The sequence below is a fragment of the Euwallacea fornicatus genome, chromosome 19 (genome assembly GCF_040115645.1).
Source record: "Euwallacea fornicatus isolate EFF26 chromosome 19, ASM4011564v1, whole genome shotgun sequence".
NCBI lineage: Eukaryota > Metazoa > Arthropoda > Insecta > Coleoptera > Curculionidae > Euwallacea > Euwallacea fornicatus.
Window position 1 is genome coordinate 2500091 of NC_089559.1, and position 15779 is coordinate 2515869.

The 15779-nt window shown below is 37.4% G+C and overlaps 2 protein-coding genes across 7 annotated transcripts in view; one reads left to right on the forward strand and one right to left on the reverse strand.

Annotated features, from left to right (window-relative positions):
- Positions 1-15779, forward strand: part of LOC136345274 (14 kDa phosphohistidine phosphatase-like) — a 138529-nt gene that overhangs the window by 4197 nt on the left and 118553 nt on the right. The window lies entirely within an intron of this gene.
- LOC136345268 (arrestin homolog) overlaps positions 1-15779 on the reverse strand; it is a 170264-nt gene that overhangs the window by 2783 nt on the left and 151702 nt on the right. Inside the window, exon 12 of the mRNA XM_066293389.1 lies at positions 56-338. Coding sequence (XP_066149486.1) covers positions 56-338 — 283 coding nt within the window. The remainder of the gene's footprint in view (positions 1-55; positions 339-15779) is intronic.

A 15779-nucleotide genomic window follows, 5' to 3' on the forward strand; every position in this document is an offset into this window, starting at 1 on the left:
ACATCTAGAAGTGATTTCCTCCCATGTTGGAACGATCGTGTGTTTGGAAATTTACCTTTAACATAGTAAGAGACGTATATTGCAAATACGTTCCTATCATCACTATTCCCAGTAACCGAGCACACGGTACTGGCCAAACTCGAGTTGGATTTGGTGTAAGTATCCTCCAGTGCGATCCAATTCTTCGTGGTACTGTTCATGGGCAGCAGAGTGTACGTCTTGTTCAAAGTAGTCCCATTGACCACTGGACACGATTCTTTATCGCTGACCAGAGCCACCACGTTCTTGAATTTTCCATTGCTGAACATGCAGACATCCACGTGTTGGACCACAAATACCTAGAAGGAAGTGTTAAATGTTTTGTACATCCTGCATATGTTATTCTAGGAGAAAATTCGCTCATATCCATTAAAACTTGAAATGTATAAAATTTTCAATCTCACTTGTTTGTCGTCGATCATTAGTTATACAGTGGAAAACTTCTGATTTACATGGCGAACCGAAATTTTTTATAAGTTGTAACAACATATAGGGCATTTCAAAATCGACTCTCAGCGTTGAGATCTCGGAAACTAAAGGACATGCGAAAGAGTTCATATAGGAACAAAATTGCGTAATTTAGCCCTCAACCAAATTTCATTTTGAAAATTTTAACAATTTTGCGAGTATTTCTGAAAGTATTCGAAAAAAACTAAAAATCGGGGATTTTTCATTTAGTTCTTCGACATTATTTGACCAAGAAGTTCAAATCCACATGCACGTTTTCATTGCCCCTTTTTCCCAGCTGCACGATGACGATTTCAGATGTACCATCCGACGTTTCATTTTTCGCTTACCATCATTAACTTTATTTTTTCTTATGGGCGCAGCATTGGTTTTTTTGGCAGAAAAGTAGCCGCATAACAAATCTGAAAACGTCATCGCGTAGTGAAGAAAAAGTGACAATGAAAATGTGCTTGTGACTCTGGGCTTTTTTCTCAAATGGCGCTTAAAAAAGGAAAAACGAATTCTCCAATTTATAATTTTTTTTTCCTATCTTTGGAATCTTCACTCGGGAAATTCAAATTTTGAAAACGGCATTTGGTGAAACGCTAAACTGTGCAATTTTACCTCTATTTAAACTTCTTCGCATCTCCTCTAGTTTCCAACATCCCAATGGTGAGGGTCGAATTTGAAATTCCCAGTATAGAGCCTCTCTTTGGATGGAATCAATTTTCGAATGTGTTTCGACTTTTTGGTCGGCGCCAGCTTGGAATTTAATTTCCTGAAGGGATTTTTAAGGAATCGAATGGATTTTTCCCTGTATTAGGAATTTTTTGGCTGTCAGATTGTCGAGGAATTGCCTGTAGAGACAGCAGGTTTATTAGCTTTCAGTTAAAGTTAAAGTTACAGCACCCAGGGGGAATTATACAATTTCAATTTTGTATTATTACCCTAAACGACGTTTTATTATGAAACCCTTCAAGGGAATTTTGATCATGTCAACCCTCCCTTCACATTATATCCAGTATGTTATAAATTGCATTATTTGGATAAATTGGGTTATTTAGTTAAATTTGATTTTAATCTGAAAAATTACTGAAATTTCATAAATCAAGCTGAAAATATGAGAGAATATATTATTTTATGCACAAATGGATCGAAGCCATTTGTTGACATTATATAATAGTTTCCATGGCCAAAACAATTAGTTCGCGACCAGCGGGCGTGGTCCGATTTTTAGGGCCTGTGGCTCATGGCAACGGGCCTAAAGTTACAGTGATGTTCGTCGTTAGTGTTACCGTAACGTGGTAAATTAAAACTAACGCGTGTTCATTTTTTAATCGTCCTAAACAGATGAGTAAAAAATTCATCATTTACGCGTAAAACATTGGTTGTAACACGGGACGAAAGAATTATCACACCCTTGACCACACAATAGCCCTTTGCTTCGTATCTGGGCCTCAACGTTTCGGCCCCTGGCGTAACCTTTTATTGTCCCTCTACACGTAAATAACTGAATCCAACCACAATGTTTAGGGATACTTCCATCTTTGACTTAATTTTTTTTTTAATGCATTCAAAGGCCATTTTTTGCCTACGTTTGTGAAAATACAAGTCATTTAATCCCGTCTTAGCCTGTTAGCAGCCTGCTTAAACAGCTACAGTGGAAAATAGAAAATCCGGTCTTCAATAGTTTTTTTAATATTTCCCTTCGGCAAACCAATAAACAATTTTTACTTTTATCCGCTTAAGTCAGTGTAGTGTTTATTAACCGCGCAGCGAAGGGATTTAACGAGACAAGAGATTGTTAGAGCATAGGGCCTTCTGGGCATCGGCACGAGGCAAACTCAGGTTGCCGTGGAGGTGGGTACTACTCAAACCGTGATACCTCTTCAGTCGCCATGTCGAGAAGGGGTCAATGCGGCGGAAAGGGGCACCGGGATCGAGCTCGCTTTATAACCCCTACACAGGACCATTTTCTACAACTGAATGCTCGAAGACGCCTGACTAACGGCATTAGAACTGCGAATTCCGCTTCAGAAAGTACATAATATCGATGTGGGGGCTGAAACTATGCGTCGTAAATTACATAAAAACAATCTGCATAGACGCCGACTCTTTGGGGTTCGGTCGTTGTCATGGGGTACTCCAGGAGTGCGACTTTTGTGGGCAGAAGGACACGTCGAATGGCGAGATGAAAATAGAATAAATGTGCTTTTCATTAGTACCCCCATTTTGAATTTATCCTCACTCCAGAAGGGCTCGCGCGTGGAGAGAATCTAACAATGGCAACCGTCTGAGCAATCTTCAGGAAGTGCACCCTTTTCGAAGTCGACAATTATGGTATGGGGAGGAACTGGTATCGGGGGAAGAACATTGGAGAATTTTTTGGCTGGTCGATCTCATGTGGATCAGATATTGGTCCAAACTTAGCTTACATGCACGATGTAATGTCAGACGACGCACATCAACACTTGCGAGAAAATGTTTAGAGAACAACGATATCCAGCTGTTACCGTGGCCAGCACAGTTTCCGGACCTAAATCCTGCTGAGCGCATGTGGGGTATGCTTTAAAGCAGAGTTGTTTGTATGGATAGGCTAAGAGACGGTAGAAGCACTCTCTTTTAGGGCTTCAAGTGGCATAGAATGAGATGCCCCAATCAAATTGATTACCTCATTCTGAGCACGTCGAGACGATGCTGAACAGTTTTAAATAATCCAGGAGGGCATACAAGTCATTGGGCTATCGGTATCTTTTTGGTTTCGTTAAAATTTAAACTGGGCAAAGCTTTTTAGTTTCCATGTGTTTTTATACAATTTCGACGTTTTCGGTTTGTTTTTGGAAAACTTTTTTTTTTTTTGAGTTCGTGCTTCTGCGCATTGCTCTAATACTGAATTTTACATATCCATTAACAGAAAAATAGATTGAAAATTTAATAAAATTTACAAGCGCAATTGAAAAATATCCCTGGGTATTGCGGTTGGGTGTAGTATTTACAACCATTTACTTAATAATGCCATTTTTTGTGCTTTGCTCACGTGGAAAATGTGCGATTTCAGACTGTCGCTTCCCGCTCGAGTTGATCTCAAATGATGCGTCAAAGGGACAGCTAATCCCCCTCGGAGTCCTAAAGAACTTTATCCATATTGTCTGTAATGCACCTAGAAAAACGCTTTGCAACGTATTCAATTTCCGACATTTCCTAAAATTTGCTTTAACGAACTTTTGAATAAATGATTTATTCGTCATGCAAGTTCCAACCATGCGAGTATTGACTTTAGCTGCATACGTATACCGGGGGGTTGTTTCAGTAATTAGTATATACCCGGAAGGTTTAGGGTTTGCACAAATTTTCCAATTCTTTGATACGTCTATGCCAGGTACGTCACTTTGAAAAAGCTCAAATTCCAATTAGAGCTGCCCTGCACATGACAGGATAATTAAATTCCAATATATTAAGCGTTCCCATTCAACCCCAAACCCAATATACGGCCCCAAATTATCTATATACAAGACCCATTTGCTATTGGACTAACTTCAAATAGCTGCAAGAAATTGCAAGGACAAGGGCTGAATAATCCAGTTATACAGGACAAATACAACATTTTGTGCAAAGAGAGGGAAACGGGTTCAATTCCAATATGAAATTACCGGCGTTATATGAAGTTTGCTGTGGCGTTTAAAGTGTCGTGATGTTTGTTTCAATACGTTGGAAACGGAAACGAATTCAGGAAAGGCGGAAGTTTCTGGATATCAAGTTAGGTTTCATGTTAATGTGGAAAGTAGGTCAAGAGGTATAAGGAGATGTTTGGTTACATTGTTGCAGTTTTCTTATCGCACACTGTTTATTCTGTTATGGATGAAGCTTCCAGAGGTAAATTTAACAACGGCACTTCTAACAATTATACTGGGTGTTTAAAAAATACGGGGTAATATTTAAAAAGCTGATTTCTCGGGTCATTTTGTGGAAGAAGTTCCTATAAACATACGTCCGGCGAAATGTATTGTTCGCAACATACAGGGTGTTATTTTTTTTTTAAATAACGCTTTTTGTAAAATAATTCAAATATCTTTTGACCTTTTTTTTTTTTTTAATTTAGTACAGTTGGTTGCGATAATAAGAGGCTCATTTGGTCTTAGCTAGATTGAAATTGTTAAGTCCAGTGGCGTCAGGAGGGGACATCTTAACCAAATTTATGGACTAAAGAATGTACGCCTCTGACGTTAATTCAATTTCGATATTTTTCTGAGATGAAGCTAACCCGAACTAGAAATACAACTTTTTTGCCTCTCGAATTTTCCTTGTATTTTGCTTCGTTTACGAGATGAAAAATAAAAACCATTTTATTAGATGTCCATTTATCATAAAAAGACATTTTCAAAACGTTCTAGGAATATTTGCGAATAGTTCGAATAAAAATAACTGCTCTATTCACTAGCATGCTAAATATGTTTAAAAATTAATAACGTAGATGTAATTTGAAGTTGTATTTTCAGTCGTTTCATCTCAAAAAATAGCGAAATTTAATTAAAGTCAGTGCGATACATTCCTTTGTCAATAAATTTGGTTAAGATGTCCCCCTCCCCCGTGACGCAACTTGACTTAATAATTTTAATATGGTTAGGGCCAAATCAGCCCCTATATTACTACAAATAACGCAACCAATTAAAAAAAAAACAGTCAAATGATATTTGAACCATTTTTAAAAATCCGTTATTCAAAAAAAAATTAACACCCGGGGCCTTGGAGGCAATGCATTTTCGGACCTATGTTTGTAGAAACTGTTTTCATAAAATCACCTGACAACTCACCCCCTTAAATGTCGCCGCGTCTTTTTTAAACACCCTGTATATCGAAACTCGTCATAATCCTCAGATTTATCAAGAATTTAGAGTAAATCATTGTTAATATCTTTGAACGTTTACATTTTCGAAATCCTCATACAGTGCATAAAAACTAATTTACCGAAATTCTTGTTAAATATCAAATATGACAAAGTTTAAAACATATTGCAGATTATGGTTGACAACTATACAATATGTAAGATTTTACTTGAGACATCCCAATATGTCTTATAATATGCGCTCTACGGTAAAATGTATATTATGAAAGTTGAATTACTCCGTGGGGAACATATATTGATGCTAAAATTAGTGCCCTTCTGTCCCTCCTTGTGGGTGGGTGGGGGGGGGGGGTAACTGTGAATTCTTAAAGGGTATTTTCCATTTTTTATTGCAGATGCACATTTTACGGCGTAAAATACGCAAAATCTGTCTGGAACATTTTTTTGACTCATTATAGATGGCGCTGTAATCAACGAAATTTAATTTCCTTTTTGCTTATAACTTATCGGAAGGCTTGATGAAATCTTCTTCCTGAAAGTTACCCCACATTCCACCTATGGGGGGGGGGGGAGGGGGGGGGATAATTCTAGCATCAATGTGTTTCCTCCGCGGAATAATTCAACGTTGATAATAGGCATTTTTTTTATAGACCACTTATTATACGAGATATTGTTATGTCTCAAGTTAAATCTTACACCCTGGAAGGAAATCGATTTAAAAAAATGGCGAAGGACTTATAATGATCAAAATCATCAGTTGAGAATATTATAAAATGGTGCAATGGCAGAGGTGCAAATGAAATTAAAGGTTGAAGGTAGGAGTACTGGTCGTCGTCGAATTGTTCGTGAAAGAGATTGACGAGGATCAGTGAAAATATGCAAAGAGCAGAGGCGGAGCACTTTGCGCGAAATCAGTGCTGGATGGAACGACGAATGCGATTTAAATTTATATAGAAAGTGCTATCGAAAATGGATACATAAATTCGAAAGGAAATTCTCTTTCGGCGAAACGTGTTACTTTTTAATTGCTTCCTATGACTTGAGGAAAATCAAAAGTTTCCTAGACTTACGAGGACGGAAAGAAGGTTATCTGTAGCGATGAATTTGATCCGTATTTGATGTCCGTGTTCAAGATATGCGTAAGAGAATCGTAAGGGCAAAACAAGACGCTTCCAAGAGAGAATGTTTAAAACGAACCCTGAACTTTGCGAAAAGGTCAAACGGTTTGGGGATGCACGTTCGTTAAGGGATTAGGTCAGATGGAGTTTATAGACGGTACAATAAATGAGAAGTATGGACAGATATTACAAAACAAATTACTTACGAGCATTCGTCTGCCGGACGGAGACTAAAGTTTCATTTTCCACCAAGACGACTCTTCTCGTCATTCTTTCCCTTCGACCAAACAATGGTTTGACGAAAATAATATTAATGTAATCTGTCGGCCTTCCAGCAGCCCCGATTTGAACATCGTCGAACGTGCTTGCCATCAAATGAAGAGATATCTAAGAAGTAATCTTCGAACGAGCCTTCAAGCTCGAAGATTAGCCATTGAAGAAATTGGGAACGCACTTACACGTGAATTATGAGATAAATTGTTGAGAAATATGCCTGCAAGAATCCGAGCAGTCGTCAAAGCGAAAAGCGATGTTACCAGCTGTTAATTGGAGCGAAAATGTGCCACGTCTCAATGTACCGGGTGATACAAGAAGGTGGCTCGACTTAATAAGTCGATAAGTTTTTGGTTTTTGAACTTGGAAAGTTGAAATTTGGAGGGAAGCTATGTGAAAATAGAGCCGATCGATTGATGTTTAATAACATTTATTTAGCACTTCCGGTTTCATTGGAAAGGAGCTCAACTTTCGATTTTTAAACGTAATTTTCTATAAATTTTTACTTTTTTGGAATCTAGAAGTCATTTTTAGTCTAAAAATATGTAATTAAAAAATATATATATTTTTTTTTGCGAGAAAATTGATATGTTGGTATTTGGAGAACGTCGTCAACGGCCTTCCGATGCTGTGCGGCTTTATGCGGAAAAGCTTCCACTTAGGAACCATCCAGGCCGCCACTTCAAAAAAAATTAAAAAAATTGAAACGGGAAATGCTAAAGAAGAAAAAGACTTTATTATCGGTGAAGGCATAGAATTCGATGTTTTATTTATGATGGAAGTTAATCTAAGTGCATCAGTTCGTGAGATAGCTGTAGAACGTGAGATTAGCTATTCGTCAGGTCGTCGAGTTTTGAAACAACTTCTGTATTCTTGTGGTTAACAAGTAATTAATTGAGATGTTAAAAATGGCCGCTTTGTTGTTCTGTCGGCAAGCAAAAGCATTTTGAACTGTTTTCCTCGTAACTTTGTTCAATTGATTTAGGGTTGTGTTATTTACTACTCTACGAACTTTTTCTTCTAATTCTTCCCGATTATTGGAAGTGTCGTAAACTTGTGCTTTAATTGTAACTCAAACTCCAACTTGCGTTTTCACACAATTTCGGTTCGTTTCTCGATGGACACACGTTGTGTTTAGTATCAAAAATTCAGGAAAAATAGTTTTGGAAAACCGCAATGAGCCATCACGTTGCCGTTTGAAAAACGGAATATAAATGAGATAAACTGTTTTTCGGTATTTAAATGACGTACAAAATGAAAAGTACTCGATAAAATGACAAATTAGTATTTTCCCTCGTAATTCTGGCCTAAAATTGTGTCCGATACACATGCCTTAGTGGCGTAGCTCCACACGAAAAAACCACAAATATATTTTTTTCATTACATATTTTTAGACTAAAAATAACGTCTAGGTCCCAAAAAAGTAAACATTTAGAGGACATAATATTTAAAAATCGAAATCGAGGTCATTTTCGGTCAAACTGGAGGCGCTCATTAACGCCAATCAATCGGCTCTATTTTCATATGGCTTCCCTCTAAATTTCAACTCTCTAAATTTAAAAACTTAAAAGTTATAAAGGCGAGCCCTCTTCGTGAATCACCCGGTATATGTAGTTGTCAAACATAATATGCAACGTTTTTTAAGTTTGTCATTTTTGGTGTTTAACAATCATTTCGTTAAATTAATTTGTTCTTGTTGTTCATGCGTTGCGCGAGCATTTTGAAAGTATAATTCGTTTGAAGATGTTAATTGTCGTTTGCTTTAAAATTTTAACAACTTTAAAAATTATAATGCGCCCCATTATATAGCTGTTAGGGCTCGTAGCACTTAAATGCGAAAGCTTTTTTTTTTCAAGTTTCGTTTAGTTGCCTGTAGCTACTCAGTTGCCGCAGATATACGGTTTTGTACACAGAGGTACGTTGCTGATAAGGTAGCTACCACTCGTACAATCACTACTACTTTATTAAAGTTTATTTTGAATTTTCGCTTGATATATTAACTCTTAATATCTGGCACTTAGTATTTAGTTAGAACGTATGCTAATTTTGAAAAGTACTATATGCTAAAATGTTATATATTATCAAATGAAAATTCTTAAGCAGCAAATGAACTTTACCTTAATAGATATCCTGAACGCCGCCAACCAGAGAAGGTAATTTTTTTAACAATAAAAAATAATTTTATAAATTATGGAAGCTTTAGAAAGCCCGGACCGAAACATTACCACATAAGCGAAGGAAAGGAAATTCAAGAATTAAATACAATTAGAGGAGCGTTAGAAGATCCGAATACATCCTTGCGGGCTTTGGCGAAAAAAAGTGGTAATAAAATAACGAGCATTTTTACGAACGCTTAAAAAACGTCATTATCGCACAAGACGTATTCATCACCTTCGCGAGGGCGACGCCGCTAGAAAGTTGAGATTTTGCCACTGGTTTTTGGCGAATTACAGCCAAGATATTAAGTTTCCATTAAACATTTTTTGAAGTGATGAACCGACAGTGGATAATTATGGAATACTTAACAGATACAATTCTTAACGCTGGTGCACAGAAAATCCATATGCGTTTGTTCCCCAAAATCGACAAGGTCAGTTTTGATTTAACATATGTGTGGGGATATTTAGAGGGAGATTTGTCGGACCTCATTTTTACGAAGGACATTTAACGACTGAAAGTTATTCATAAATTTCCAACACTTCCCTTATTTTGTTCCTTGAAAATTTACCTCTCTCTCTCTCTCTCTCTCTCATACTGAATGCTTGTATTAGGTCTACCGGAAAGTTCTGTGCGATAATTTCGTTTCAAGTTTAAACATGTATGCGCATACTCTTTTAAGCCATATATGGCCGTGTTTCTTTATAACTGTATGTATACACATGTGTCCTTCGAAATTAACTACAATAAAGATATCTCACGTCATTTCTAAGCTAGAGGCGATCGTGAAAACACGGGTACTAATAAAGTTCATTTGAGACACTGTGTGTTGTACGAATTCCAACAGGGTAAAAATTCCAACGAAGCATGTCGAAATTTAGTGAAAGTTTTTGGAAGAGATGCTGTTTCAGAAAAAATATGTATATGATTCGAAGAATTTGAAGCAGGTGATTTCGATCTTAGCGATAAGGCACGCTCCCATCTCTGATTGATGACGATAATATAAAGACCATAATACGCCAAGATCCTTATCTATTAACATCGGAAATCGCGGAGAAACCTAACTCACCTCAACAAACCATTTCGGACTATATTCGGAAGCTAGGATTGGTCTATAAGTATTCCAGATGGGTACCTCATGAGTTAAGTGAAAAAAATTTGCATGACCGCATCGTCATATGAACATCTCTGCTTGCTTGGAACAAAAGTGAACCTTTCTCGGACCGCATGATAACTGGTGAGGAAAGTGGATTACGCGTGAAAACATTGTAAGGAAAAGAGCGTACTGTAATCCCGGACAACTTACCTCCTCCACTCCTAAACCTGGATTGAGCCTTAAATAGGGAATGCTGTGTATATGGTGGGACATCCAAGAACCAATCTATTACGATCTTTTGAAACCCAACCAAAAGCTCAATCCGGAGAAATACTGTTAGCAAATTGAATGAGTTAAAGAGAGCACTCTAAGAAAAGAGGCCGGCAATGTTCAACAGGGAGCATATCATATTGCACCACATGTAGCTTGGCGACTCGCCAGAAAATCGCAAAGCCAGGCTAGGAATTTCTCTTGCATCCACCATACTCCCCACACCTAACACCCTCTGATTTTCTTTTGTTCCTCTCTTTGCAAAATTTTTTGACGGGAAGAAAGTTCAAAAATAAAGAAGATGTTAAAACAGCACTTCTTGAGTTGTTCGTCTTCAAAAACAACGCGTTCTTCAAAAATTGGATTTACAAATTACCATCACGCCGGCAAGAAGTCATAAACAATAATGGAAATTACATCGTACAGTAAATATTGTCAGATGGATTAACAATTGCATAATTTTCTTCTTTATAAACGGACAGAACTTTCCAGTAGACCTCATATTATCAACAAGACGGATGTCCTCATAATGATGGAATTACAATTCGGTGTTTAAATGAACGAGTGTCAGCAGCAGTAGATCGGAACGAGCGGCCTCGTGCCGTGGTCTACGAGGTCTTGTGACCTCACTACGATGGATTTTTTTTTTTTTTTTTTTTTTGAGAGAGATTGAAAGATCTCATCTTCAAGGGAAGAATGAGCAAAATTAGAAGAAGCGACTCGACGTGCTTTTGCAAGGATCACTGCCGTGAAATTGTTAATAGTTGTAATCTTGTGCAAAAAAGATATTTGCAGTGTATTCAAAACGAAGGAGCTCAGGTGAATATTTACTTTGAAATTATGTTTTAAAGTTTATTACATTTTATAAGAGTAATATGAGAGTAAAATAACCTTTTTTTTAAGTTCCATTATTACCTTTTGTTATTTTTACATTTTTTGAGCTCAGCTTACATACCTACACTATCAGTCAAAAGTAAAATAATAAATAAAATTACATGTAATATCTCTAGAGATGTTACACGGTTTTGAAAGTTTCATTACTCAGTTGAACGAATTTATTAACAAGCAATAATAAACAAAATTCGAAAGAAAAGTGAGAGCTCTAATTTAAATTATAAGATATTTCTGACAAATATTCAACAGTAAAGCAAAATATAAATAAATAAATTTAGATTGAGATTACATCTAATATTTTGTAGCATGGCCTTTATTTTATTTTTTTATCACTTCAGGACATCTACCACTCATAGATTCCAGTAAACTGATAAGGAATGATTCTGGAATGGAATTCTAAACAATGACGTCAAAAATTTAAAAATATTTGTGTGTTTTTCTCTCTCACTGGACGCTCAATAATTTCCCAGAGGCTCTCTATGGGGTTTAATGTGGGCTCTGGGCAGGCCATTTCATTGCACGAATGCTACGGTCTAGAAAAAATTGTTTTACTATCTCAGCATTATGCTTAGAGTCATTGTCGTGTTGAAATTACCACGACAATGGCCAATTTTCTTCGGCGAACGGCACCATTGTGTCTCTTACAATTCGTAAATATTGAAATCGGTCCATTACCACCCGATGAATTGAATCAGTGAGCTCACACCGGTTCCCGAAAAACATCCCCACACCATCACATTTCCTCTTCCATGTTTTACGGTGCTACGAGTGTATTTTGGACCAAATCTCATGTTAACAGGACGACGTACCCAGCAAATACCATCACTTGAATGTAGATTGAATATGCTTTCGTTCCAAAAACAGAAATGTTTTCCATTTTTCCATTGTCCAATTCATGTGCTCTTCAGCGATTTTCAACCGAAGTGGTCTATTTTTCGCAAAAATAAATGGTTTTGTGGTCGGTTTCCTACCAAATAGTTTACGTTCTGTCAGACTCTTTCGAACAGTACTATCAGAAATATCAGGAAGATCTAACTTTTTTTTATTTCCATCTCAGCAAGTGTCGTGACACCAGCCGATATTTTATACAGTCACTCAAAAAAGTATCCGTACAGCCGAAAAAAAAAATCTGTAAACCGTAACTTTTGACTAATTTTGTTCAAATTTTGTATAATGAAAATTCAAACCGAAACTCAATTTGCGTAATTGAGCAATTTTTGAAAATTTAACTTTTAGGGTGCTTTCTAGCGTTTAAAAAAAACTCCGTTTTGAAAACTTCTTGTGCGGTGGAAATTTTTCAATGTGGTTTTAACATTCCTGTAGAGGGGATTTTTCTTCATATATCCTGAAAATTTGATCAAAATCGAACAACAAATAAGGGAGTTGCAGCCTTTCAAAAACGCCAAAGAGTGACGATTTTCGCGCAAAATGACATTTTTGACGACTTTAAGACAAATCCCCTCTACAGGAATGTTAAAACCACATTGAAAAATTTCCACCGCGCAAGAAGTTTTCAAAACGGAGTTTTTTTTAAACGCTAGAAAGCACTCTAAAAGTTAAATTTTCAAAAGTTGCTCAATTACGCAAATTGAGTTTCGGTTTGAATTTTCATTATACAAAATTTGAACAAAAGCAGTCAAAAGTTACGGTTTACAGAATTTTTTTTCGGCTGTACGGATACTTTTTTGAGGGACTGTATGTGGTTGACATCACGATGTAGATTTGTCAGAATTAAGACAACTCACTAACAACATTTTACTTCACTAGTGTTTCCAATGGGGAAAGATAGTACGAGTGTTTACACCATTTAATAATCTAATGATAATTTGAATGAATCTAGAATAATGGAATCTCCATGAATGTGGAATATGAATATGAATGTGTTTGAATGTGTTTTTGAATGTAACGTTTTTGAATGAATATTTCTAAGAATGAAAGGGTTTTGACTACTTATACTACTATGAAACCATGGGCGTACAACTGGTAACATGAATTTGTCTAGAGCGCACCGTAGTTTAACAGTTAAAGCAGATCTTAGACCTTTGGTCTAAGTTAACTACATTTTAATGATTTTGTCGTATCAGACGAAGGGATGACGTTTCTTAAATAAACCAGTGCTCCAATTGTGCTGTGACGTCACCATTAGATTTTCATGAAAAATCAAATAGGAACTATATAAGGGGAAATAGATCCATAAGCGTCACATAGGGTGATTGGTTTAAGGATAAGAAGATATATAACACAAGAAACCGATCTTCCAGGGACAAATTTTCGACAATTTGAATTATTTTTGGTTGATGGCCGGTTTGGCTGTTCAAGTTTTGGTCAACTCACAATAGTTCCTCGAATTTGAAAACGTTTTATTGTGTGAGAGGCAAAACTTCGATTCAGTTGTAATTGGTTTGCAATGGTTATTTACTTCATATCCGACCGACACTTACAAATGATCAAATTTCGGATATCTATTGACAAACTGCTACCAAAAGGTATTATTTACCATTAAATTAAACAGAAATAACCGGGATGCGGATTCGGAAATGCACTTCCCAGTAATAGAGAGTGAAAATACAATTTTGTTGCTTTACTTCTGAAATGACTTAAAAGGATTGTAAAAAATTATCGGGCAAATAAGCAAAATGAAGTGGATTTTTGTACATTATTTAGTTTATCGGGTTGTTCGATAATTAATGTCGTTTTATTCTCGTAGATGGTTTAATTTATACATATCGAGTAATAGTGATCTCGTCGCTTTCATTATTATATGCCATTTTAAAGGTTATGTTTTAGACTTTTTTCGATCGAAAATTGAACGTGATTAGTAAACAAGAAGTTGATTAAAATTTAAGTTGAAGATGGACAATCAAAGTGAGCATTATCGACACATTCTATTATGTTACTTTCGAAAGGGCAAAAATGCAGTACAAGCTCAGAAGAAATTGTGTGAAGTATATGGTGAGAACTGCCCTACCAAACGCCAGTGCCAGCGTTGGTTTTCTCGCTTTCGTTCCGGAAATTTTAATGTCCAAGATGCACCACCACTGGACGCCCAATCACCATTGACAACGATAAAATAAAGGCCTTAATCGAAGCTGTTGGAAAAACTCCAACATAAAAATCGCTCTCACGTATTGCCCTAACATCTGGGTAATAAATCTGGTAAAGAGAGAAACCAGAAACAAAAGCTTGACATACCACTGGGTGCCAAACCATGGGTACCGCGCTAATCACCTCTCATCTGGTGCACATTCACCCTGATTTATGAAGTGCAAATCGCCCAAACACATTAAGGGCAGCAGTAAATTAGGATGAAATGTGGCAACACACGCGCAAGTGGACATGAACCAGAGGGTGTTAGCGATAAGGTAATGGTGTGAAAGCATCAAGGTGGCGACTTTCTCATGAAATCGTGGGAACCCAAACTCGGGAACCTGCGTCCTCTGCGGGAAGGGGCACGAACTTCTCTTGGAGCAAAAACCAGAACCGTTTTTCATCCCGTCGCGAAAACAACAAACCTCTCTAGCTCTCGTTGCCATAAAACCCCACACACGGGCAATATTGTTAATAAGTTAGTCACAACTCACCCTGTAATTCGTAATTCAACTAGTCTGTCATTAAATTCAAGGTAACTTGTGTAACCGAGTATATCATTTCTCGAATCTTTGGAACCCCATTACTTTATGACGGTAGCCCGTCTGGTCCTTCGAATCAACTAAGAAACCTCACCAGCGTATTTCGATTCCCCTGTGGGTGCCTAGTGAGGCAGTCACTACTGTTAGGCAGGAACTCAGGAAGCCCCTGGCCTAAACATTTGGTCCTTCGAGCCGGATATCTCAGAAATCCAAGGTTCAAACCTCAAGTGCTCAACCGAGCTTGTGCTGTTAACGCATCCAATACCCCTCATTAGTGAAACTCTAAGTATATCCACGCCGTCCAAGTATTTGTGCTAGTGCAGTGCTCTGTGTATTAGTGCGTTCAAGGACAGTGCCCCTCAAGTGAAGCCGTGTACAGCGTAGAAGAAGACGTCGCCATCATCCCAGGGACATCAGTATAAGTAGAACCTGCCTGGTGAGCCCAGTTTATTTAAGAACTCCTTGTGTACTTTATTTATATTTAACAACTATGTCTTACGCAACTCTAATAAGGCAGCGTACAACTGCTAAGTCTTCGATAACCCGAATTCTCAATTGGGTAGAAGAACATAAAAATTCTGAAAGCGATGTTGCTCCCTTCAAAGTCCGTAGGGACAGAATAAAAGACGCGTTTGAGCGATACGTAACAGTTCAGGACGCAATTGAGAATCTTACGGTTGAAGATGATGCTATTGTCGACATGGAAGATAGATTTGAGTGGGAAGACAAATATCTTCACATTCTAGCGCAAATTGAGACGTGCATCGAGCGAACTTCGGAAAGTCAGTCAGCCCGATGTTCACTGTCCAACTCGCGGACGGGAGCGCCAGCTCCGCACAGTACAAACCAGTACACCGGTATTCGATTACCAGAAATCTCTATCCCCATCTTTAAAGGGGACTCTACTGAGTGGACATCCTTCTCAGATTTATTTCAAGCGCTTGTAGTCAACAACACTTCACTCACAAACGTGCAAAAACTCTTTTACTTGAAATCATTCGTAAGGGATGAGC